The sequence below is a fragment of the Nasonia vitripennis genome (genome assembly GCF_009193385.2).
Source record: "Nasonia vitripennis strain AsymCx chromosome 4 unlocalized genomic scaffold, Nvit_psr_1.1 chr4_random0009, whole genome shotgun sequence".
Classification (NCBI taxonomy): Eukaryota; Metazoa; Arthropoda; class Insecta; order Hymenoptera; family Pteromalidae; genus Nasonia; species Nasonia vitripennis.
In genome coordinates this window covers 592,085-616,389 of record NW_022279645.1, presented here as the reverse complement: position 1 = coordinate 616,389, position 24,305 = coordinate 592,085, and the positions used below count along the sequence as shown (strand labels likewise).

General features: G+C 39.0%; 1 protein-coding gene across 6 annotated transcripts in view; it reads left to right on the top strand.

Moving 5' to 3' along the window:
- Nucleotides 1-24,305, top strand: part of LOC100680431 (sphingomyelin phosphodiesterase) — a 342,073-nt gene that overhangs the window by 301,430 nt on the left and 16,338 nt on the right. For 2 of the 6 annotated variants that reach the window (XM_031930128.2, XM_031930125.2), the window contains one exon: nucleotides 1,908-2,052. The exons of 3 other annotated variants lie outside the window; for them this stretch is intronic. In XM_031930128.2, the coding sequence (XP_031785988.1) occupies nucleotides 1,908-1,920 (13 nt within the window). In that variant the 3' untranslated portion in view covers nucleotides 1,921-2,052. Of the gene's footprint in view, nucleotides 1-1,907; nucleotides 2,053-24,305 lie in introns of those variants that run through there. One more of the 6 variants, XM_031930126.2, reaches the window with a different exon arrangement.

The window sequence follows — 24,305 nt, the reverse complement described above, 5'->3', positions numbered from 1 at the left end:
GTTGATTTCGCTTGCCTATTTCTAGGACTTTTAATTCGTTCGGTAGTGCGTTGAACGTTGAGATAGCTTTTATATAACAATTCTTATCGCTAACTCGCTTTTTATTCTTTGGTACAATTATACTTTTGTTTCTAGTAGATGATACAAAATACAATTTGCTTTTAGAATATGATACAAATACAGGAACATAATTCGCATAGCGCAAAAGTAAACTGTAACTGTGTTGCTTCTTTTAAACATCTGTGGTGGTCACACAAGACTCAATAGCGCACGCACGCACACTCACACATATACACTTGTATGCACACGCACACGCGCACGAAACCTCAAGCGACATGCCTCGCAAGACTCAGCCCGGATGAGCGCTCGGGTTTTTTCAACTCATTAGTGCGGATTTGTCTTCCGCGTTGAGAAAACAATAAAACGTTCAAACCCTTGCTTGAACGACTTATTGTAGCCATTTGCACCTCGATACGAGCGATTGACGCTCGCCAGCACCGGATTTTCGCCTCATCACGAATTTTTCTCGGCGTAGTGAAACGGTAAACCGCTGGCTGCTTGAGCCAGCCAGCCTCGTCACCGACGCGCTATCTGGACCACGCACATTCCGTCTCTGCCATTCCGATTAGTCGATCGGTACACGAAGACGGAACTAACGAGACCTTCGACGGCCGACGCAAGAGAATAGAAAATCAATTCCTCTAGAGACATGACACGATTTGCATCTCCTCCAAAAGTTTGTCACGTGACGAATTAAACATAAATTTATCTTCTGGCATCGCGGAGTTTGATACTACGTTCCAGGTTTTCCAAAGCCAAATTCTATTATGAGCTTAAAAACCCAGCTATCCCGACTAATAACTGCAAAACTAGTCATTTCGGCGCACGACTGAACAACTCGCTTAGTAAATTTTACTTTAACCATTACTTTATAAACACTACAGACCGGTTATCAAAGTTGCAAAATACGAATCCCTATCTTAAAGGTAGAAAGGAAAAATAAGGAAAGAAAATTTACAGTTACAGGCAAATGTTCCTTATCTCAAAGGTGGAAATAGCGTTGCAAAGTGGAAATATTTTTATTCAGTCGCTTATTAAAACTTCTCTTTGATATTTTTTAAGTTCTAGTTTATAATTTTTATGGGTTCCCACATTCAATTTTTTATCCCCTCAGACCCTTGTCCATCTTTAAGATAGCCTCTCATGCAAATTATTAAAGGGGCTATTAAGTTCTGCGCTGAAATGACAAGTTGTGCAGTTGTTTCACGAGATGGCTAGTTTTTCGAAAAGTAAAATTATAATTTTTTCTAAAAGCTGGGCTAAATAGTTAATTTTGATAAGACTGCTCTAAGATATCATTTTCCAAAGAAAATTCTGAGTTTATTTCTAAAGCAAACTTCTCAAATGATTCTGTAAAAATATTATTTCAAAAATCTAAATGGTCCATCTATGCAGATGTGCCAAATAAACTTGAAATTAATGCGAATCAACATGGAGATTTACGTAAACAATTCACATATTTATTTATTTAGTTATTTTCAAAAGGGATTTGATAACATTGTGAGAAAAATTCAAAATTGCGTTTTGTGTTCATGCGGTGTTCATGTGATTATTTACTATACTATCTGCGACATCCTGTACGCACCTATTCTATGTCTATGTATATGCTTCTTTTTACTTGCAAGTATTCCCTGTCATATAGCACAAATGTTCGATTTTTGCAACAATGCATTTATTTTGATAACAATAAAACATAAATTCGTATCATTAATGTTAATAATCTGAAAACTTTAATAATGAAAAAATTATATAATCTTATTGTAATTAAATGATGTTGCTAAAACTATTGTTTGACTCATTGTTCAATAATTCTTATTTCCTCTGTATGAAACATTTTTTTGTTTCAGAAGTGCTCTCTAAATATGATTAGTACTTGTAACGCCGACGCAGCATCTAAATATAATATGCATAAAAAACTTGGTTCCTTACAGCCGTATATGCCTTAGAAGATTTAGAGTATCTAAACGTCTAAATAAAAACACGAAAAACTTATTTAAAATGTTATTTTTAATCATTTGTACATCCCATAAGTTGACCTAAGTTTTGTAATTTTCGTTTATGAATAAGTGACATTTTTTGCTTCATACAATATGAATTATACCTAAGCAGGTGCTAATACTCAATTTTATTACATATTCAGTAAGACGAATTCATTGGGAAATTTTGCTGAAATTTCGAAATGTTGTTTTCTATCAACAAATGAATGAACTTGTAATTTAATTCCACAGACAAGATACCGATTTATTTAGTAAATACATGTGCAGGCGAAATACTTTGCTGAGATGTCTAAGTAGCGCTGCCATCTGGTGACAAGATTTCAATTCCAGTACTGCACTCCCGGTTTATAGGTTTGCCAGGTTCGGACTACAGTGAATCTCTCGCGTCTACGCAAGGTCACTATGGTTCTCTCTGTAAAATGCAAGAAAGTCTTTACGACTGCAAAGTCAAGTAAGGGCTAGTCAGAGCTTGCTTTCTGTTTCTTGTGATGCCAGTGTTCTGGTAGCAGGCTTTTTTCGGCGGCTATATTACTGCCTGATGGATGAAGGTGAGCTCTGGGACTGGTTAAGGAGGCGAGTATCGTTCGATAAGGAAGGGAAGTCTCTGGCTCGGAGTACGCTATCGTCCAGGCCTCTTTGTTTCTTTTCAATTTGTTGAACAATTTATTGCAAATAATTATATAGCGAAAAAAAGTAAGTGTAGTAAATTAAAAAAATTTGTGAGATTTCCGTAGAGTTATAGAATGCGTTATAAACAATTGAATATTTATATATTTATTTACTGAACGCTTTAGAGTCCTTTACAGAATTTTCACGAATATTACAAGGTGACTCGTGAAAGACGGTTCAGATTGCACACATGAGTGTATGGCATGTGGTTTGGAGGATCACGTAAACCATTAAATAAATATAAATATATATTCAAATAACTTATACAATGGGTATATAAAAAGTTTATAATATCTTGAATGATTCAATTTAAAAAAAATGCATTACTTTTTTTCCTCTAATCAATCTGCCTGGAACACCATTGAAAATTTTCTTTTTTTAAAACATTAATTTTAAATTTATGCTACTATTAAATTAAATTTAAAAATACAGATTAAAAAAATTTAATTAAATTATTTATTTTACAATTGTTAAAATATATCTGTTCCCTTGCAGAATCTTATGATACTAAATTTACAATATTTTAAAAATATCAACTTTTATATAGTTGAAAATTCAAATCCTAAGAAATTAATTTTGAATGCACTTTTTACAATGTACATGTTGAAATAAATCTCCATTGAAATACAACCGAACGACCGTGAGCAAACGAGGTGATTATTGCTAGTTATTTAATTAATTCACTTTGGCTGGTCTGAAGAATAATTCCTTGTCACGTCTATTGAATACACCAATCGAATCTACAATCCTAACTTCTTGAGAAAGAGAGTTTAACAACGTTCCAAACGAACTAGACTCAAAAAGAAACTGTAATTTGCCATTGACGCCTCCTCTTCTACGACTAGCCGATTACGGAGATTATAAGATATTCTATGATATACAAACAATGAGTTTGAATCCCCAGCGTTGAAGAGTTGATTGTCTAGTTTAAACGCCAAGGTACAATTGTGATAAAGCATTATAGATTTGTAACGGTTTAGCTTTCCCCAAGAGACTGGATAGTCAGTCGGTTCCAGGATCTGGATGGAGGAAAGGAGCAAAAAAGAGTCTGTTTATATATTCTTAACAATAGCAAAATATATTTCTTAGTTAAATAATAGCATTTGGAATCAGTTATTAAATCCCGGCTGAAACGAAATCAATTATGCGTATCATTAAAAATACTTCGTCTTTACAAGTAGAATTGTTTAAACTAACGCGGTTAACAATTTACAAGAATATATACGCGATTTCGTTACAAGAATGATTCAGTGTACGCGGCTGCGGTGTATCGGTTCGGTGGCGGTATGACGGGTCGGTGGCGGATTTTGAGATTAGGAATTCATTCGGTACGGTGTAGTCGTGTGCGCACGGCTAGGCCAATCCGAATGTGTCGTGTAGCAATGATTCCGACCGCTCTATGTGTGCAGAGTAATGGCCGGGATAGTGTCACGGTGTTTTGAGGTTATCCCTTGTATTTGCGGAGTCGTAAGCGCACGGCTTCACAAATCTTCATCGTTCGTTTCGTTCTTCTCTTTCAGAGAGAACAGAGATAAAGCGAGTCGTGAGATGTCGGCGTAAGGCTGGCTTTGTTGGTTAGGAATTTACCTTTGTTTTACCAGGACGTGAGCGCACGACTGGGCGAATCACCGGCGGAACTATTGTTACTCCCTCGCACTATTGTGGGCTCGCAGTGGCAGAGGGAGGCAGCAATATGTTGGAATGTAGGTTAGGATTTTACGGTGGCACCGGGTGTCGCTCACGTGTGCTCACGTAGACGAGGTTCGGTGTCGTTCGGATGTTCCGGGTTGCTTCGTGTGCTTACGATGGCAATTCGGAGTTTCGGGTTTTGGTTCGTTTACCGAGGGGGGGGGGGCGTTCACGGCACACCGCGTCGTGCGGATTTCGCCTTTTGTTCGTTGCGCGTGCGCTCGCTGCGCATGCCGCGTCTATTGCGGCCGCCTTCACACGTATTTACATGTGCGAGACTCGTGTCTCGTCACAGATTTAACGGACGACATACTCGAACCACTAACGATACTACTATAATTGTAATCAAAATAATGCATTGAAGGGAAAAGTTTTTACGCTGAGTAACGAAAAAACGTTTTCTGGGCGGACTGGAGCCTATCGATTCTGTATGCTTTGTACGGAGCCAAAATTTGAGATAAAAGTGTAAAATACGAAAACCACTGTTGAGCGCTTAATGAATCCTATCAATTAAGATGCTTAAGCAGTTATATAATTTATATGAGAGTAAACTATTAGCTTGAGTCCATCCAGACACATAAATCCCTGACGACCTTAGCCCTTTGCAGAAACGCGCCGTTGATAAGGTAGTCGAACAGCAACGGACTCCGTCTGTGAGTGTATGAGATGATATAACATTTTGAGGAAATTAGTTGGAGGCTGTTGCTGCTCGACCAATTCGCCAGCGCATTAGGCTGATTTGATCTTATCCTAAATAAGTCATTAATATGAATAAGAAATAATAGTGAATCTAAATAAGAATCTTAGGGAAAAACCGTGATAGCGACAACTGTGTCCAATTTAGCGATATTCAGTATAACGGCAAAAGATTGGCCCAATAAGTAAGATTTAAGCCAATTAAACAAGCGACTAGAAACACCAAAATCCTGCCGTTTGAGTAATTGAAGGTCATGTTAAACCGTGTCAAAAGCCTTTGAAAAATCCGTGTAGATTGCAGAGAAATTAGATAAAAAGTCGATAAATATTAAAAGATTCGTTGTATTTATAAAAATTTATTTGTAAATATCAAAATATCAAAAGTAAATAATTAGTGTAGATTTTGGAGCTCTGTATTGATTTGGGAAAAGTTGATATATATATATATATATATATATATATATATATATATATAAGAGGGTTTTTGGTCAACATAAGTTCTGTTTCACTAAAGCAATTATCAAAAATTATGCTGACGTCTGCATAATTTCGTAAAAGTCAGCATAATTCCTCTTTCGTTGTCAATTTTGTTTGCATAAGTCCTGAACTACTAGTTTATACATATACACACACCACGCGGGGAAGCCTGATACCCGTACGTGGCGCCTCCCCCGGATGGCGGATCGTGTATATATCTCAGAGGGTAGAGCAGAAATAAAATATGCTCTGTGGACCAAATCAGGCCGCCGCGTTTGCCGTGCGGTACGACCCGTAAGCTGCTAAAAGGAGATCCTGGGTGAAAATGCAATCTGAGGTTGCGAGCCAAAGTGACCTGAATCACCTTTGGCTCCCGCTGACGGTAAGACGGAAGCCCGGTCACATAGCCAGTACCGGTCAATCGACTAAAGCAAGTGCGTGATATTGCTTGATGTCTGCCGGAAACTCTCCAGAGAGCCAAGCACTTTGTTCGGGTTGGGAGGTTCGATAGAGGTGGGCTAGGTCAGTATCGCTTGCTATAACCTGGTATGACGTTCCCAATCTGGCACCGCTTACAATCATGTGTTGGGCCATGTCAGCTGCCTCTATGGAAAATTTAACCGAGCAAGGAGAGAAAGCAGGAAAAGGAGCTTTCGAGATCTGGAATACAATCTGGGATGCTGAGCGAGAACGAGAAAGCATTTAGCAGAAGATCCGAGACAGGCTGGACTCTATGGATAATGTTGTGTCAAACGCATCAAACATTTATAAGTCTGTTAAAAGCGATCTATCGGCGATTATAATCCAGGTTTAGCGACTTGAAAGAGGACAAGTGGCGCTGGAAAAGGGCAAGGAGAGCCTTGGATTGATGCTAAGTAAAGCGGAAATGTTACCGAACCAGCAGCATATCCAGAAGGATGACAAGGCATCACAGACGATAGAAGCATCAAATGCGGTGATGACAAGAACGCTAAATAAGCGTAAGGCACTGTCATCAAGCCATGTATAAGAGCGACAGAAAAACTACGAAAACTACGCTAAAAACGAGGAAACATAAGGAAGTAGCCTCTGTGATAGTCAACATCAAAAAGCCAATCACAGATGTCTTCGGAAAAAAGGCAGACCCATCCTGGCAGGAGGTTATCACCAGAAAGGAGAAAAAGAAAAAAATAAGAGGAAAAAGGAGATACATGAAGGCAATGGTGCCAAGAACAAAAATGGAACTAGAAAACCACGAGAGAGACCCACCAGGCCTGATGCACTTGTTATAAAAGCTGCTAAGGGGAATTCGTACGCTGATATTTTAAGGAAAATAAAAGGGGACCCTAATCTGACAGTGCTTGGTAACAGCGTAAATAAGATACGCAAAATGGTGGCTGGAGATCTTCTTTTGGAGCTACGACGCACCAAAGACGTGAAAACGCAGGAACTTCAAGAAGCGGTTGAAGCGGTGCAGGTAGAAGAAGCCACAATCAAGAGGCTTTAGCATGAAGTGTATTGTGTATGTATAGACTAAACTTAGAGAAAGTATGAGATGTTTATTCAAAGATATGTTTATTTAGAATGACAGTTATTATTTACAATCAATAATATGAAGTTGCATGAAAATCAATAGAACTTAAAATGAACGTTGATTAAAATATACTACAAAGTGGTCTTTAAAATAAAAGACCTCGACATGCTTACCTCTAAACAGGATATTCTAGAAGCTCTTAATAGAGAGTTTTCAAAAGAGAAGGAAGTAGTAGAGGAGACGTCCGTAAAGACCCTCCGGAAAACCTATGGAGATACACAGACCGCCGTCGTACAGCTACCTGCCCAGATTGCCCAAAAGGCGATCGCAAGGGAAAAGCTCAAAGTAGGTTAGGTTAATTGCCGAATCAGGGAGATTAGTCAAGAGATGCAACCACCTAGATGCTATAAATGCCAGGGTTTTGGCCACATCGCAAAAAAGTGTAAAGCAACGTACGGCAGAAGTAAATGCTGTTTTAAGTGCGGAACGGAAGGACATACAGCGAAAAGTTGCACGAACGCGCTAATTCACTGCCGGGAAAAGGATAGAGAATCAAAGAGTGACCATGCAGCTGGTAGCTATACATGCTCAACCTACCAAGCTGCATTAAAAGTACTGAAGAACCAACGAAAATAAAGATAGTGCAGATAACACTATAAGGATCTAGATAAACCATCGTATGAAATGGACACTACGGGTAAAGCAGCGATTTGGGCATGTGGAAACGTTGCTTTCTGTGGAAAAATGGAGACCCGTGAAGAAGGCTTTATACGGGCTAAGGTAGCAGGCGTCACTGTTTACAGCTGCTACGCTTCACCTAACGCTGTAATCGAGCAGTTCAAACAACTTTTAGATCGGCTCATACAAGACGCAGTAGGAAGGAACCGGTACAGATTGCAGGCGACTTCAATTCGTGGGCTGTGAAGTGGGGCAGCATAAGGACTAACCACAGAGGTCGAATACACCTAGAAGCAATCGCTCTCCTTGATTTGGTCCTGTTAACCAAGGATTCACCCACACATTTAGAAGAGGAGACGCAGGGTCTATTGTCGACCTGACATTTGTTAGTAGCAGCCTGATTGGCTTAGTTTCTTCATGGACAGTAAGTGGGCACTACACACATAGTGATCACCAGACCATAATAATGGAGGTAGATATATCAAAACAGGGATCCAGCGCGAGTACAACCGCCAATATAGTTATTTGGAAAACAAAGGACTATGATCAGGAGATGTTCCTGTTAGCACTAAAAGAAATGCAACTGTCTGGAACGGCAAACAGCAAGGCGGAGCAGGTAACGGTAAACATCACCCAAGCATTTGACGCTGCTATGCCTCAAAGAGTGGCATACAGTAGACGACGAGTACAACGGAGGAGGAAGATTTATAGATTTTAGATTTAGATTTATATGCTCTTTATTGCTGTACATTATATTGTACATATTCATTTAAGTATAAACATAAAAGAAAAAAAATTGTTGTGTAAGAGTGCTAGTGTGAAGAGTGTGAAATGGAAAGAAGTGAAATGAGATCAATGAATGTGTATGTTGGCGTCATGATTGCGTGTTTTCCAATTTAAAGAAGTATGATTTAGATGCTTGTTTAATGTGTGATATGGATAGTGTGTTGCGAAGGTGAAATGGAAGGCTTTTCCAGAGGTAGGAAGCACTGTTGAAGGACGGGATGTCCAGGAAGGTCACTTCACCCCTCACAGGCCTAAGCGCGTCGTGGAAATGAAAATAGGCTAATAAGTAGGTAGGCTAATAAGTATTTCCTACGCCCAGCGGTGGTAAGCCATTGCAACTCACGCCTGTAAGGGGAGATGTGCTCTTCCCTCCTTACACCGTAGATAGAACGGATCCCCGTGTTGACAAGCCTATGCAGTTTCAAGTCAAGTTCTTGTGTTAAGTCGCAGTAAGTCAGTACACAGTAATCGATGATGGGAAATAGGAGAGCTTGCACTAGGTGTTGGCGCAATCTGAGGTTAGTGCTCTTCCGAAAGAAATAGAGCCAGTACATTAATTAGAGAGTGAGCACGTTTACATATTTGTGTAACGTGCTCTTTTCACGTGAGTTTGGAGTCTAGCACCAACCCCAGATTGCGCACAGATGATTCATAGTCGACCCGGGCTCCCCCTATATTTATAAAGGTGTTAACAGAAGAAGGTAGTGCATTTATATAGTAAGGGAAACCCAGAACGATTGCCTTAGTCTTAAAGACATTCAGTTCAAGTCTATTTAGTGCAGCCCAGCCCATTAGGCTCTCGGCGTTAGCACTCATCCTTACAGAACAGGAATCGAGCTCCTCGAGGTGGCATTGGCTGTAAATCTGCAGGTCATCCGCGTAGAATAAATGGGACACATCTAAATCCAGGCAAAAATCAATATCATTGATGTACAATGCGAACAACAAGAGGCCTAAAACCCGGTGTTTAATGGTAGAAAAGTGGAGAGTTCGTTGTTGCCACCAATGACGGCCTGGATATTGTGCCTGCAGCTCAGAGATGGAGGACTCGACATTGTTTAGTCAAGTCTTGAGCGCAGGCAAGTCATCAAGGGTTTGAGGCGGCTTTCGAGAGGGCCAAACCTTTCCTCAATTCGAGAGACCCTTTCAGACACGGTAATTTGCGCCTAAAGGGCCTCATTCTGGATCTTACGGATGTCATCCAGCGCTGCGAAGATGTCCTTAAGGGACGTCTCGATGGACGTCGCCTGTGATCTCGTAGGCGATTAAGTCCTGGAGCCTGCAAGAGATGTCCGATTTGTTCTTCTTAGGCACACCCATTGCAGGCGTGCCCTTGGCAGATATATTTGCCGCTGATGCTGATTTCGCCCTCGTCTGCATGGTTTTAGGCGTTCCGGTGACGTACTCCTCCGCACAAGCAGCACAGGCGAGTGTGGCAGCATCTCTCACTATTATGGACCTAAGGGCGATACATATGGCGTAGAAATGCTGGTAACACAAGTCACGGGTCTTCATTTTTCCCCTAGCTGTTTTATTGCAGTAAGTACATATGATGAGCGATTCGGCGTTCTTCCCACCAATCATTTTTGATGATATTGTGTCTCTGTCGGCAACTTATTGGCAGTCAATAACGTAGAAAATGTTGCAGGATAGTAGCAGGTGGTAAGTTATCGACTGAGCTAGAGACTTGATACTCTCGAAGCCAGATGGAGTGATGATCGTGAGAGGTGAGATTGGACCGCCCTGCGATTGATGATAGAGACGTTGCTGGTGGTGTTCCGTCTATCCAACAGGTGGCTCCACGTGGATCACTTTAAGGAAAAGAGACGCCGTGCAGCGAGGAGAAAAGCCGTGCGAGTTTGCAGGTTAGGTTACAGCGAAAGATGTTGAAACAGAAAAAAAGCGTTGGAAGAAGTTGCAGCCTCCAGTGATTATTATCATGATGAAGGTTGCAGAAAAGCGCATGCAACAATCTACAAAACAATAGGCCCGAAGGCAGCGTGTAGCAGTAAGAGTGCTATGAAAGATGAGCAAAGCGGAATAGAACTATTGTACTCACGTGAGAGAAAGAGAGAGAAGGAATACTATAAAACTGGTATAGACAAGAAAATAGTCGATGCCCGCGGACAAGAAATGAAGGACGCTAAGAGGGGCCTTAAGAAGAAAATCCGCAAAAACAAATAACGGTACCTTAAGAAATTACAGGACGAGGTCGAACAAGACCCTTGGGGTCGACCGTATAAAATAGTAATAAAGAAGATTAAAGGAAGCTACGTGCCTTCACCAAAATGCCCGAAACTATTGCACCAGGTAGTGACCACACTGTTCCCCAGGAAACTGGAAGAACCAAATGCAATCGAAAGAAGTGTTAATGAAGAGCCTATCCCGACGATCACGATTGAGGAATTGTTAGCCACCTGCAGAAGGGTAGGAAACAACAAGCCCTGCCTGATGGCATTCCAAATATTGCATTGAAGCATGTCATTCACGCTCATCCAGAGGTTTTCGTAGGCTTGTATAATACATGTCTAGAAGAGGGAACATTCCCCACAAACTTGAATAAACAGCGACTAGTGCTTCTATCACAGGGAAAGAAACCACCCTAGGAGTCCTTATCATACAGACCGCTCTGCATGCTGGATACCCCAGGTAAAATCCTGGAACGCATTATCAGCGTCAGAATGGATCATTTTATAGAAGGAAAAGGTGGATTAGCGGAACACCAATATGGCTTCAGAAAGAAGCGTTCAACCCTAGACGCAGATAGTCTAGTGAATGACACTGCACAAACAGCGATAGAGGGGGAAAAATAGAAGGGACGAAAAAAGAAGTATTGCGCCATAGTTACATTGGATGTCAAAAATGTATTCAAGTCGGCCAGATGGAGTGAAATACACGAGGCACTCCGGAAGCAGGATGTGCCCTTATATATAAGAAGGATGATGTCTGACTACTTGAAGGACAGAATCTTATTATATGACACTGAGGACGGTACCAAGACCTTTAAAGTTACAGGAGGCGTCCCACAAGGGTCAGTACTTGGCTTACCGACTTGGAAAATCATGTACGACGGGGTATTAAATCTACAATTACCTAAAGGAGCAACAGTCGTGGGATTCGCTGACGACATAGCAGTAGTGGTAGTAGCGAAACATAAAGAAGAGGTGACAGACATAGCTGAAGAGTCAACCCGTATAATACACGAATAGCTTGCAGAGACGGGTCTGGAATTAGCTAGTCAAAAAACACAAGTTATTCTCATTTCCAGTAGGAAGAAGATAAAGGAAATCACATTGACGGTGGATGGACATGAGATCGTTTCTCAACCAACCATCAAATACTTGGGCATCACTATCGATATAAGACTAAGTTTTAAACAGCATCTGGAAGTAGTCAGTGATAAACCAACAAACGTTGATGCTGCTCTATCACGATTGATGCCAAATGTAGGAGGGCCTACTCAGAAGCGTAGGTTACTCTTAGCCAGTGTAACCACATCGATTATGCTATACTGATCCTCAATATGGGCAGACGTGATGTAGGTGAAATCGTATGTACGAAAGTTGATTACCGTGTATAGGCGAAGTGCACTAAGAGTGGCGTCCGCTTACCGTATGCTATCGGACGATGCTGTCTGCATTATAGCAGGCATGCCACCCATTGACCTGTTAGCGTTGGAAAGAAAGGACGTATTCGAAGCTAGGAGACGATCGAATGACAAAAGCCAGAAGGAGATCTGGGACGCTGCAAGAAAGAAGACGATAGCTAAATGGCAAACAAGACGAAACGCTAGTGGCAAGGGGCGATATACTCATCGCTTTATACCAAGGATAGAAGACTATATTAGAAGAATACATAGGGAAGTTAACTACTACTTTACGCAGTTTTTGACCGGGCACGGATGTTTCCGGGCGTACCTGCATCGGTTTAAACTAGACGATCGTCCGAACTGCCCAATATGTTCGGATGCAACAAAGGATGTCGAGCACGTCTTTTGCGAGTGCTCACGATATCATTAGGAGCGAGAACTTGAGAGTTACCTTCAGACCAGAGTAACTCCTGAGTCGATTATGACGGCCATGCTGACTTCAGAGGATGGATGGTGCATAGTCAGCAACTATGCAGCACACAGGACATTCTCAAGAAAGTCTAAAAGGACGAAAGAAGACAGAAGAAGACGAAAAGGCTGAGTATGTACGTGTGTGTGTGCGACGCAGAAAATGAAGGATGACTATAGTGATGACGACCACATCAATCAGAAGCGGGCGAAAGCCTTTCGACCCCTCCCGCCCCCCCCCCCCCCCCCCGCGTAGCATTCCTTGACGGTGGTACCGCGGGGTTCAAGGGCATAGAAGATAAAGATGGAGCTAGGCACCTTTACCGAAGGTCGATAAAGGCAAAGAGGGCATTTATTTCTACGGCTGGATGTTTTTTCACCTAGCGGTAAGAGGGATGGGTATAATCGGTGTGAATCCGACACACAGCTGACATTGGGGATGGGGCTGTTCCAACGACCCCATAAACAAGGTCATGCTATGGTCTTTCTAAGATTTTCATTAATACTCCCTTCTCGGAGAAAAAAAAACACACACGCTAGGGGGATTCCCCCCTGCTTGGTTTGCTCGCCAACCCCTATTATTTTTAAAATCAATTTAAGATATTTATCTGAATTACAAAATAGGTACCCTGGTAGAAATCGCAACCAATTCTTACCCAAGAATAAGCTTATAAGTGCCGAATCAGCTTATTCAAGCCAAAAATATTAGGTTATAATTTACTTGCAGCGACATTGTTTTTTACGCAAAAATGGGGTTACTTTAGCTTATATTTTTTTTAAAGATATACCTAACGTTAAATATAGATGATAATGCAGCGAAGTAAAAAAACTCAGTGAATATTGATGGAAAAGAGTCCAGTTTTGTTACCCGGGGGTTTTTAGGGTCGCTCAACACGAAATTATGTTTCAAATTCCCACAAAACTCCAGGAAACCACGTTGATACTGTCCACTCTGGGCACCAGATACCTCGGGAAGCATTGCTGTCACGATATTCGTGTTCTGCAACCGCAAAAACCCCCGAGTAGCAAAACTGGAGTTTTTATTTATTGTCTCTTTACAATACACTTTGTATAGGTTATGATCACATTAGAAGCGCACATCTACATCATATTAAAAATCTTTATTTTGGAAAACGATGTTTTTTGTAGATATCCTGAACATCGATTGTATTCTTTGCTTATAAACACATGGATTCATTTCAGAAATTGTAACATTTGCATAATTTGTTTTTGCAAGTATTAACAATGAACATTAGCCAAGTAGTACAAACATACTTATCTCTTATTCAAAACAGAAAAATATCATTTAATTTTATATACTAATAGTACAAGTTTAGATGTATAAAAATGCTAAATGAAAATTTTTGTATGTGGTCCAGATCAGATGATGTTAAGGATAATCATGATAAGGATTATTCAAACGATATGAAATACATAAGGTTTTTTCGGTTTATTTAATGTATATCCGTGGCTCTTTATTTGTGGATGATGTCCTGTCGATGAGGGTGTCAACCGGACACCTGGACATCGTCTACGAAAGATTCGATTTTTTATTGGCACATTTGATTTATATACGATGCTCTTCCTTATAGACAAAGGAAGCCTTGTAATAGTAATTTTTGGCGTTTGTGTAAAAACATGTAAGAAGTGTGTTTTAATGTATTTTTAGTCACTGCGCGGACGGAGAAAAGTGACTTTTCGACCGCGGGGGCATGTAAAACCGCGTACGCACTACGGCCGGGAACAAAGAATGCTCAGATCGCATGTTTGATACCCTCGGCTTCGTCTCAGGAGGTAATACACATGGGATCGGGGACATTCTTTATTTTCCTAGCCTAGGTACGTAATATACTATTTTAGAAAACTTCCGTACGGATGTACGTGCGTGTGTGTGTTTGTTCATATACGCCTGTATCTCAGCTTCAACTTAGTGGATTTTAACTCACCAGGTTTCATTTTCTTTGTTTTTACTAGTACATAGTGGGAAATCAGTTCGTTTTTACATTTTGTCGACGCGTTTTTTTTTCTATGGTGATTTTTTACTTAAAATTTGAGTTTTTTCTAATAAAGTTATCGGAAAAGTTAATCCCTACTGAAAAATGTCACTTGAGAATTTGGCATGATTATCAAGTAATTATCAAGTGATTATCAAGTTAATATCAAGTGATTATCAAGTGATTTTTAAGTATTATTATTATCATATATATATATATATATATATATATATATATATATATATATATATATCTACCTATATTATATAGACGTTTTGGACATACTCCCCCCCGCAGCCCCCCCGCACAGCCCCCCCGCAAAATAAGGGAAAATTCTTCCATTTTTCATGTGATTTGAATAATCTGAAAAGCCCCCCCGCAGCCCCCCCGCGGCCCCCCCGCAGCCCCGCCGGGAAAATTCCACATTCTTCGTAGTAACTCTTCCAAGCCCCCATTACAAGCTCATAGCATAGTAGTATCTAAATTATATATAAGAGTAGAGATAAACCAATAGAGAGATAACTTAATAGTATATTATCACACTGTTGTGGGATCTGCTTTTCTACCTTTCTCGAGGCTTTCGCACGAGCACTGCGAGTGAGAAAATCGAGCAAGGTAGAAAAACACCACCCACAACAGTATCATACGATATTTTATACCACGAGAGCCGAAAATTGCAATTAAAGTTTGCATTTTGAGGTTAGAGTGGTATAAATTTTTTTTTCTATTTTTTCCACACCACCCATGAGGTAAATAGACAGGAGCGTTTTTTTGTAATATTTTTTGTTAAAGTTTGACTTTGTTTGAAGTAAATAATTCTTATAAGGTTTTTATTTTGCTTTTGTATTGTTAACACTTTGATGTGCGTATACTAAGCATTGACTTTTGCTTTTATATTGTTGACACTTTGATGTGTTTATGCTAAGCATTGTCTTTTGCTTTTGTATTGTTATCACTTTCGCGTGTTTATATTCAGCATTGTAAAAACTTTATAAGATCATAAATGTTTTTAATTTATCAATTTCCTACTAACGTAAATAATGACGGTACGTATCAACATATATCTACGTTAGATTTTTTCGGTAAATTTGATCTATATGGTGCTTTTCTTCGTAGACAATATTCCGTTAACCAAAAAGTAATTTGTAAAAGTTGTTGCCCGCATCACAATTTTTATATTTTAATCATCACTATATCAAATTTTAATAATATGTACTATATTTAAAAACAAATTACTTACTACTTGAAAAATGATACATATATATCGATGCAAGTGGTATGAATTTAACCTCTTTTTTTGTCTTGATTAAGCTACTTCTAACAATTACGTTGAAAATTAAATTTACACTAAAACAAGAATCGGGGGGTTGGCGAGCGCAGCGAGCAGGGGGGCGGAGCCCCACTAGTATATATATATATATAGGAGGAGGGGGGCGTAAAAACTACAGGCACTTTGGCAGAACCCCTTGTACCTCCCTCCGTACAGACCCTCTCCTACTTGGGTAAGTCAGCTCTTCTCCAGAAGGTCAAGATGGCCCCCGAGCAGGCAGCACTATGTCGCTGCAGGTTGGGAAATGATTCAACAAATCTGGGACATGCTGTCAGGATATGAATTAGCGTCTTCTTTGCCTCTTTACATCATCTGCATACCCCTGTAACAAATCCTTTTCCATCTTCCAACCATCTAGAACGAATGTGTCCCGTGATGATCTGAGACAGGAGTCTGGAGTCACTTCTGTTGCCTCCGCTAGCACACTTGGTCCAGTTATGTGAGTGTCCCGTCCCATGATCGCTTTGGCCTGTCTACATCCTTAGGTATTTCGCCATTCCTAGGAATGCTCGTCCTCCACCCATTCGCGAATCGCCTCTCCTAGTAGGCACCTTGCGGCGCCCGTAAAAGGTTCTGGTCCGATCGGGAGAGTTCGATCTCCCGGAGCGGCGAGTCTATCTCATTGCCCTCGATCCCAATATGACCCGGAACCCAGAGTAGTCTGACTTTGTTGTTGGCCAGTTAATTTAGCATCGCCTCGCAGTCTCGGACCAGCTTGGATGTCGTCTTCTCGGCAATTAGTGCCCTTAGCGTAGCCTGGCTATCTGATCTAGGCATTAAGTCTATAGGCGGCCTTGTTTGCCTCCCCTCTGAACGTAAGGTGAAGGGGTTCTCATTCCACTAGTATTCTCAGTGCCTTGGTGGGCGTGGTCCTTAGAGCCCGAGTAGCCCCCCTCGTTGCAAGTCCCCGTAGTCTCTCCAGGGCGTTCTTCGCCTTCGCCTGCTCTACCCTTGGCCACCAGACCAGTACGGCATACGCAAGCCTGGGCAGAAGTACGGCCTTGTAGAGCCATAGAAGAACTTTGGCACTGAATCACCACGTGCAGATAAACGCCCTACGGCATGTCCAGAAAGCCACTAGGAACTTATTACACTGGGCTGTGAGGTGTTTTTCCCAGGTCAGCTTCCTGTCAAAGACGACACCGAGGTATTTAGCCGAGTCCTTTACCCCCAGGGTTGTGTCTGAAAGTCTAGGTGCCCTGTAGGTTCCTCTTGTACTTACGTGTCAAGATGACGAGCTCAATTTTGTTCGGGTTAACCGAGAGCCCCGTTGAGCAACACCATTTTTCCACTTTCCTGAGTGCGAGCTTCATGGCGTCCATGGCAGCACCAGCTTCGCCACCTTTGATCAGTATTAGGAAGTCATCTGCATAGGCTTGGTCGTTTGCAAAATAAATATTTGCGAACAACCGACGCCCACAATTATTCCACGGCGCGTGCCGCGCCATAAAGCTATAAACGTCCGATCCTTTGCATCTTCGCTTGGATGGGAAAGAAAGGTTTACGACCGTTTAACTGCGCCGTCAAGCGACTGACGCTCGACACGACACGAGTTTTCCGTGACGCGCGTCTGTTCAATAAAACCATGAACGGCCGGCTGTTCGGGCCGGTTCAGACCTGAAAAGCGCCTAACGGTACTTCTCACTTTCGGTAGTGTGCATGCTCCCCCTCCAATGAGATGCATGCGCTATGCTTTCTGATTGGACGAGAAGTACGATGGGAGAAGTTTTTGAAGCGTTCGGGGGCACAACGTCGAACTAAGAGATCAGTTCCACTGGAGACACGGCACGAGTCACTTAGTCCTAGCACACGCGCATCACTTATACATTCAAAGACGAAAATAAATACAAGTCAATAACGACAACAACTACCTTCTAGATTTACTAGATTTACATACTCGCACATTAGCTACCTCGATCACCCCAACGTAATACTATTCAAATCAATTAAAATTTTAAAATAACTCATATTAAAATTGATTAGTAATCCTCATTTCTGTATGATTTTAATCGCTCTAATCTGCGGATTTTAGCAGGGTAAAATTGCATCCTTTCCTGCAATGCTTGGCATGCAAAATATTTTAAATAACAATGATAATAACAATCATACAATTTGAAATACATTTTTACTCACAATTTAACTTAATAGTTACATAAGGATCACTTGATGATCACTTGATAATTACTTGATTATCACTTAATAATTACTTGATAATTATGCCAAATTCTCAAGTGACATCTCACTTGATTATCAAGTGACACTTTTCAGTAGGGATAGCAGTAAATTGCTTAATATGTAACTAAAAAAGAATAAAATTATATATCTTTTTATTGCCGAAAATGTATACTATCATCCGTCGTTCTTTTGTTATACACCATAAAGCGCAATTTTTTGAAATCGTTTTAACTCGAAAACTGCATGTCACCCTGGCGAAAAATCACTTGATTAATCACATAATTAATCGCATGATAAATCACTTGATTACTCACGTGATTCGATACGTGATAATTTGGCGTAATTTTACACGTGATATATCACGTGAGAAATCAAGTGATTTTTTCGCCAAAGCAAACCTTTCTAAAAAAAACATGCTTATTAAACACTACACACCACTTTAATTTAAAATCATTTCATGGGGCAGATCCTAAGAAAAACATCAAAAACTGAAAAAAAACGTTTTTCTACGTGACGTGATAACTGGAGTGAAAAAGCAATAATCAAGTTCAAATTTTACATTTAGTAAGCATAATAATTCATTTTATCTATACCTAGGCCCGTTTTTCTGTTTTTTTTTACCAATTCGTGAAAAACAAGATTTTCAGATACGTATGCGCGTTATTTTCATGGCGATTTTTCGATTACTAATAATTTTAGAGGCTTTCCATAAACTATCCTAACCATTATAGCACGAAAACTTATGTTGAACTTTTCTTAAAAAATTGTAATTATTGAAGCTTATTATAATTATATAGACTTTAATTATAAGTTCTTTCATAAAGCAGACCTGGAGTCCTTCTTTTTGTTTCTCTTTGGCAATCGGCACGCGTTATCGTGACAAAAGTCAAACATCGCTAAAAGCGAAACGCTTTGCTTATCACATGAGGCACTCGCCGATATTTAAAGGTTCGCTGATGAACACACATACATGCACACACATAGACACACATACACACACGAAGTATGCAGATATTCAAATATTATTGATAAATGTATTAAACTGTAATTGGGTAAGACTTGACGATGAGAGGACATCCTCTTTTTTTCCTGTCTCTAATTACCGGTTGTGTTATCGGATGGTATTTTCAATATACCGACCATGCTTTATACAAGAAATTCGTATTCTTATGAAACAGAACAATTTTTCAGATTCGTCAATTGTATAATCTAAATAAAACTACTCAGTTTCATTCGAATACTTTTATTGATCTGCTGCAGCAAAAAATATGTTGAATTTTAATGACCATTGATTTATTAATATATTATGTATAATATTATGTATAAAAGATTTTAGGGATTGTTATAATAAATACATATAAAATTTATAAGTTAATAATAGGATTAGAAAATAATAATCAACGGGGCCTTTTTCGCAAAAGCATTATTCCAGCTAAGGAAACAGACTAAACTATTCCTGATAAATGCTGCACTACAGGATAATACTTATTTATCATGCTGAGTCAGTATTTATTTGTTTCTGTTTGTTTTTCCTGTAACGCGCCTAATCTTTCGTCACGACAGATGCAATACTTACATCTGTCTAGCAGCCACGGCTATGCCGGAGCCGGAATGACAGTACGACACCGCTACGTACGACAGTTCCGGACGCTGTCTCACACACACATATACACACATACAGAATCGAAAGATGGCGACAGTTAGCAAAGGAGGAGAGTGTCAATTTCACAAAAATTTGTGAAATTGAAATTTAAAATCACGTCGAAAAAGGAATTGCTACAAGAAACCTCTTTAAAATTAAGAAACCACAACAAGTGATCGTTTAACATAATATTTTATTTTGCGTAATCCTTCCTACAATCCTTCCACGGGCAAAGAATTACTTTGTAGCGACTTGCTCTCCTTCCTACAATCCTTCCATGGGCAAAGAATTGCTTTCTAGCGACTTGCTCTCTTTCCTACAATCCTTCCACTGGCAAAGAATCACTGGAATAGCAACTTACTCGTTATCAACAATCCTCCTTAAAACAGAGAATCGCCTTCCTGTACGACCTGTTCATTTGTTCCTAACTCCGTAATTAAATTAACAACCTTCTTTTCCTTACTAGTACGCAAAATAAAATAAATGAATATTATAAATAATTCGACCGAAATTTTACGCAGAAATAGAAGGCGTGGTAAAAGGGTAAAAGTAATAATTAAAAAGTACTGAAAAATCAAAAGAAAAAGTCGTTAGTCGCGAATTATCAAATCACTAAGAAAAAAGCGAATTGAAACCAAAAAGTGACATAGACTGGTCAGAATTTCAAATTGAGATAGGGAAAAAGTTTGACGCACTATTTGCATTCACGAAAGAAGAAATTAAGTTAAACAAATATCTGCTGTTATTTGATGAAATAAGGAAAACAATTTTATTACATAATAAAATAAATAATTTATCAAGTAAACATACGGTTTTTGTGTTTTAATCCTTATAAATTGTAGTGATTCTTCTATATTAAATGATATACATTATTTAGTAGTACAAATTTAGATTATAAATATCAATCTTAACTTCAAAAATATTTTAGATCATTTTAATTTTTATCTTAAAGTATACGTACGAACTGTACAAAGTTGGAAATCTGACATATTTTTAGGTAAAGGAAGCATAGAATTTCAAGGCTTACAACAGCACAAATAGCTCTGGTAGTAAGATAAAGGATTTTAAAGTTGAGGACCAGGATTCAATCCTCGGTTAGAACAAAGTTTTTTTTTCATTTTTTTGTGGTCAATTTATTTGAATTAGCAACAAATCTATTTTTCATAATTGTTTAGGAAAAATAAAATAATTTAATTTATTTTAATTAAGATAAATACCTCAATTTTATGAGTGATTTCTGACGTGATATTGAAGGTGATTCATCACGCTAAATAGTCACGTGATTTATCCCGTGAGAATTCAAGTGATCTATCACGTGATTTTTCTCGCCAGGGTGGAGAAACGAGCCAAATCATAAACTACATAAATATAACTATAGAATAACACTAATCAAAGGCAACTTCACTTCTTACACAATTGGCTAGCATGACTCTATGGCTTTTACAGAAAATCTAAAAATTATTTATATGCTAAAATACATTAGCATATACTTTTAACGCACAAAATGATATAATTTCCTCCATAAATATAAATCTCATTTAACATTAGTAAAAGAAATAAGAACTATTTAGATAAAAACACATCTATTTAAGAGAGAGCACACAGTGGCGCTGTCGTCGTTCAACAAGTCCAAAACTATAGGCTGCAACAACGCGACGTAAACAGTGTTGCCACTGTCGTGACAAAAGTTTAGGCCCGTTTTTCAAAAATTTTCAAAGTTTGCATTCTACCTACTGGCGAATAAACATTTTCAATGTATTCCTTTTGTTGAAATCCTCTAACAACTAGTCTCGCTTTATATACATTATTATTTTTCCTTTTATAGACCCATTTTACATTAATGACTTTTTGTCTTTTGATCTTTCAGAAACTTTCCATGTATTATTTTTCATTAAACTATTAATATCTGAGTCCATAGCAATTTTCCAATTTTTATAATCGCTGGAGTTTATCGCCTCCTCAAATGTATTCGGTACATTAGCATCAATATAATTTATATAAATGAAATGAGTTACAAGATTTCCATATCTATTTACAGGACTTTTCTTTCTTTCAGATTTTCTTTTTACATTTAAACTATCTCTACTTAGATTTTGCTTATCATTCGTATCATCATCAATTTCAAGATTACTCGGAATATTTTCGACATTAGATTCATTACCTCTACTTAACTCGAAAGTAGAAGTAGAAGGTAAATGATTTAGTTCATTTTGATCTACATCAGTATCATCATTTTTAGATTCTTTTTCCAGTATTTCACTTTCTATATTTATAAATTTGCTATTTTCCAAATCTTGGTCTTTTTCATCATCATATTTTTCTAAACAAATGATTTTAGTATTTTCTTCAACTACTTGTACATGTCTAGAATGAATAACTCTACCGTTGACTAAAACTTTATAACCATTTTCTACATCGCCTACTAACACACCTAATTGGGCTTTATCATCTCATTTGCTTTTTCGTAATACTTCTGGAATTTGTCTTTTCTTCTATCTACTCTATTTTCTCCGTTTTCTCTCCTAATCTTACCACTATCATCGTTCCCCCTTTCACTCCTCCTCTTTTTCCCCCTTTTTTGCGTTTCTAGTTCGTACTTCATAACCTCCTAATTTGTTTTCCCAATAAATTCCTTCCTTATCTTACAGCCATGTTTCCTGTAGACAAATTACATTAAACCCTCTTAGATAACCCTAGGTTTAATCATCCGCTCCCTTTATTTTCGCCCCATTCCAACTAATTATCCTTAAGCCCTTCTGCTCTCTTTTTCTCTCCATTTCTTGACCTTTTCCTTCTCCGAAAAAGCTCCTGTTCCTTTTTCTTCCATATGTATTCTACCATATCAATACATAATTTGTTGTACCCTATCTTAACCTCTTTTTCCTCTTTCCTTTTTCTTGCCGCGTAATCTCTTAGTTTCTCTTTGTTTCGTCTCTCTTTCCAATCATGGTCTATGAATACGCCTGAACCTTGCCTTTTCTCTTATAATTAATCCTTTTTCTTACCAGCAGTCCAGTTTCTGCATTCTGCTCCTATTATGCGGATTCTCCCATTCTATGTCTACGTCCTCCTTAACGTTATCTCTATCTCTAGTTTTATTTTTATCCAGTTCTCCACAGTCTTCTTATCCCACTGTTCTCCCTTCTAACCTGGTATAATTATATTGTTCTTTTTCCTATGTCTTTCTTCTTCCTCAATCCTCCATTCTAGTTCTTCCTCTGTTTTCTATCAATTTCCTTCTCGACTCCCGTTCCGTTTACCTCGTTCTCCCCTGCTTGTGGTTCCCTACTTTTGTTATTACCTTCCCTTCTTTCAATTTTTTAAATCTTTTCTAAAATGCCTCAAATTTCCTCTTTCCTCTCTTTTATTTCCTTCTCGAATTCCGCCTTCCATTCTTTCTTATCTGTTTCCCTGTCTCCTTCCTCCCTTTCCCACGCCTTCTTCCAGTATTTTCTGTTTCTTTTCCTTACTACTACTTCCTTTATTTTTTCTTCTATCATTTTTAGTCCTTCCTCTACTTTCTTGTTCATTTTTTCTTCCAGGCCTCTGTATCTTTGTTCCCAGTTCTCTATCATTTTCTCTCTCTCTTTTCTTTCCTTATCCATTTTTCTGTTCATCTTCTCTACCTTTTGTAGGATCATATATCTTTTTCCATTCTCTCTTTTTCTTGAGGTGACCTTTTCACGATCCCTTCTTTCGCAAATGCGTCCCTTACCTCTACGTCTTCTTCTGTTACCTCTGCTCTTTCTTTCTTATTCTTAACAAAAAATCCTCTGGGCTCCTATCCTTTTTTTTAACCCTGTATCTTCTTTCGACTTTAGACTGTCCTCTAGTTTTCTCTGTTTCAGCGTATCGCCTATTCTACCTCCTCCTCTATCTCCTCCCCTTTTTCCTCCTCTCAGTGTACCCGCACTTTTTGAATTTCTCGCCTCGTCTATCAATTTTACTATACTTGGTTGCGGCGTTCTGAATCCCTGTTCCCCTGTTCCGTTTCCAAATTTCGTTCCGTAAATTATTTCTTGCACCTCCGTGTTCGTCAGTTCCATCGTTCCTTTCCTACTATCTCTATCCTTCTCACTCTATTTCGTAACCTCTATTCTCTGACGCTAACTTCTCGCCCTTCTATCCCTTTACTCTGACTCACTTCTTCCAGAATTTTCTATCCCTTGCTCTTTTAGACCCTTTCTATACCTGCTACCGCCTTCTCCTTTTATTCCTTTCCCTCCATTCCGTTCCCTACACTCCCTTTTTTCTCACACCACTCTACACACTCCTTCACTAGTCAATCCAATATGGCACTCCCATATATATATAAATCGTTTTTATATGTAAATGATAAATCTATTTGTTAAAATAACAACCACTTGATTTATTATTTAGTTGTAAAACAACCTTACATATAAAATTTCAGCTCTGTAGCTCTGATAGTTTTCGAGTGACACCAAAAACAAATTGTACAACAACGGAGTTAATCAAGAATATTGTTTTTGACGTTACTCGAAAACTATCACAGTTAGAGGACTTAAATTTTTCATGTAGGTT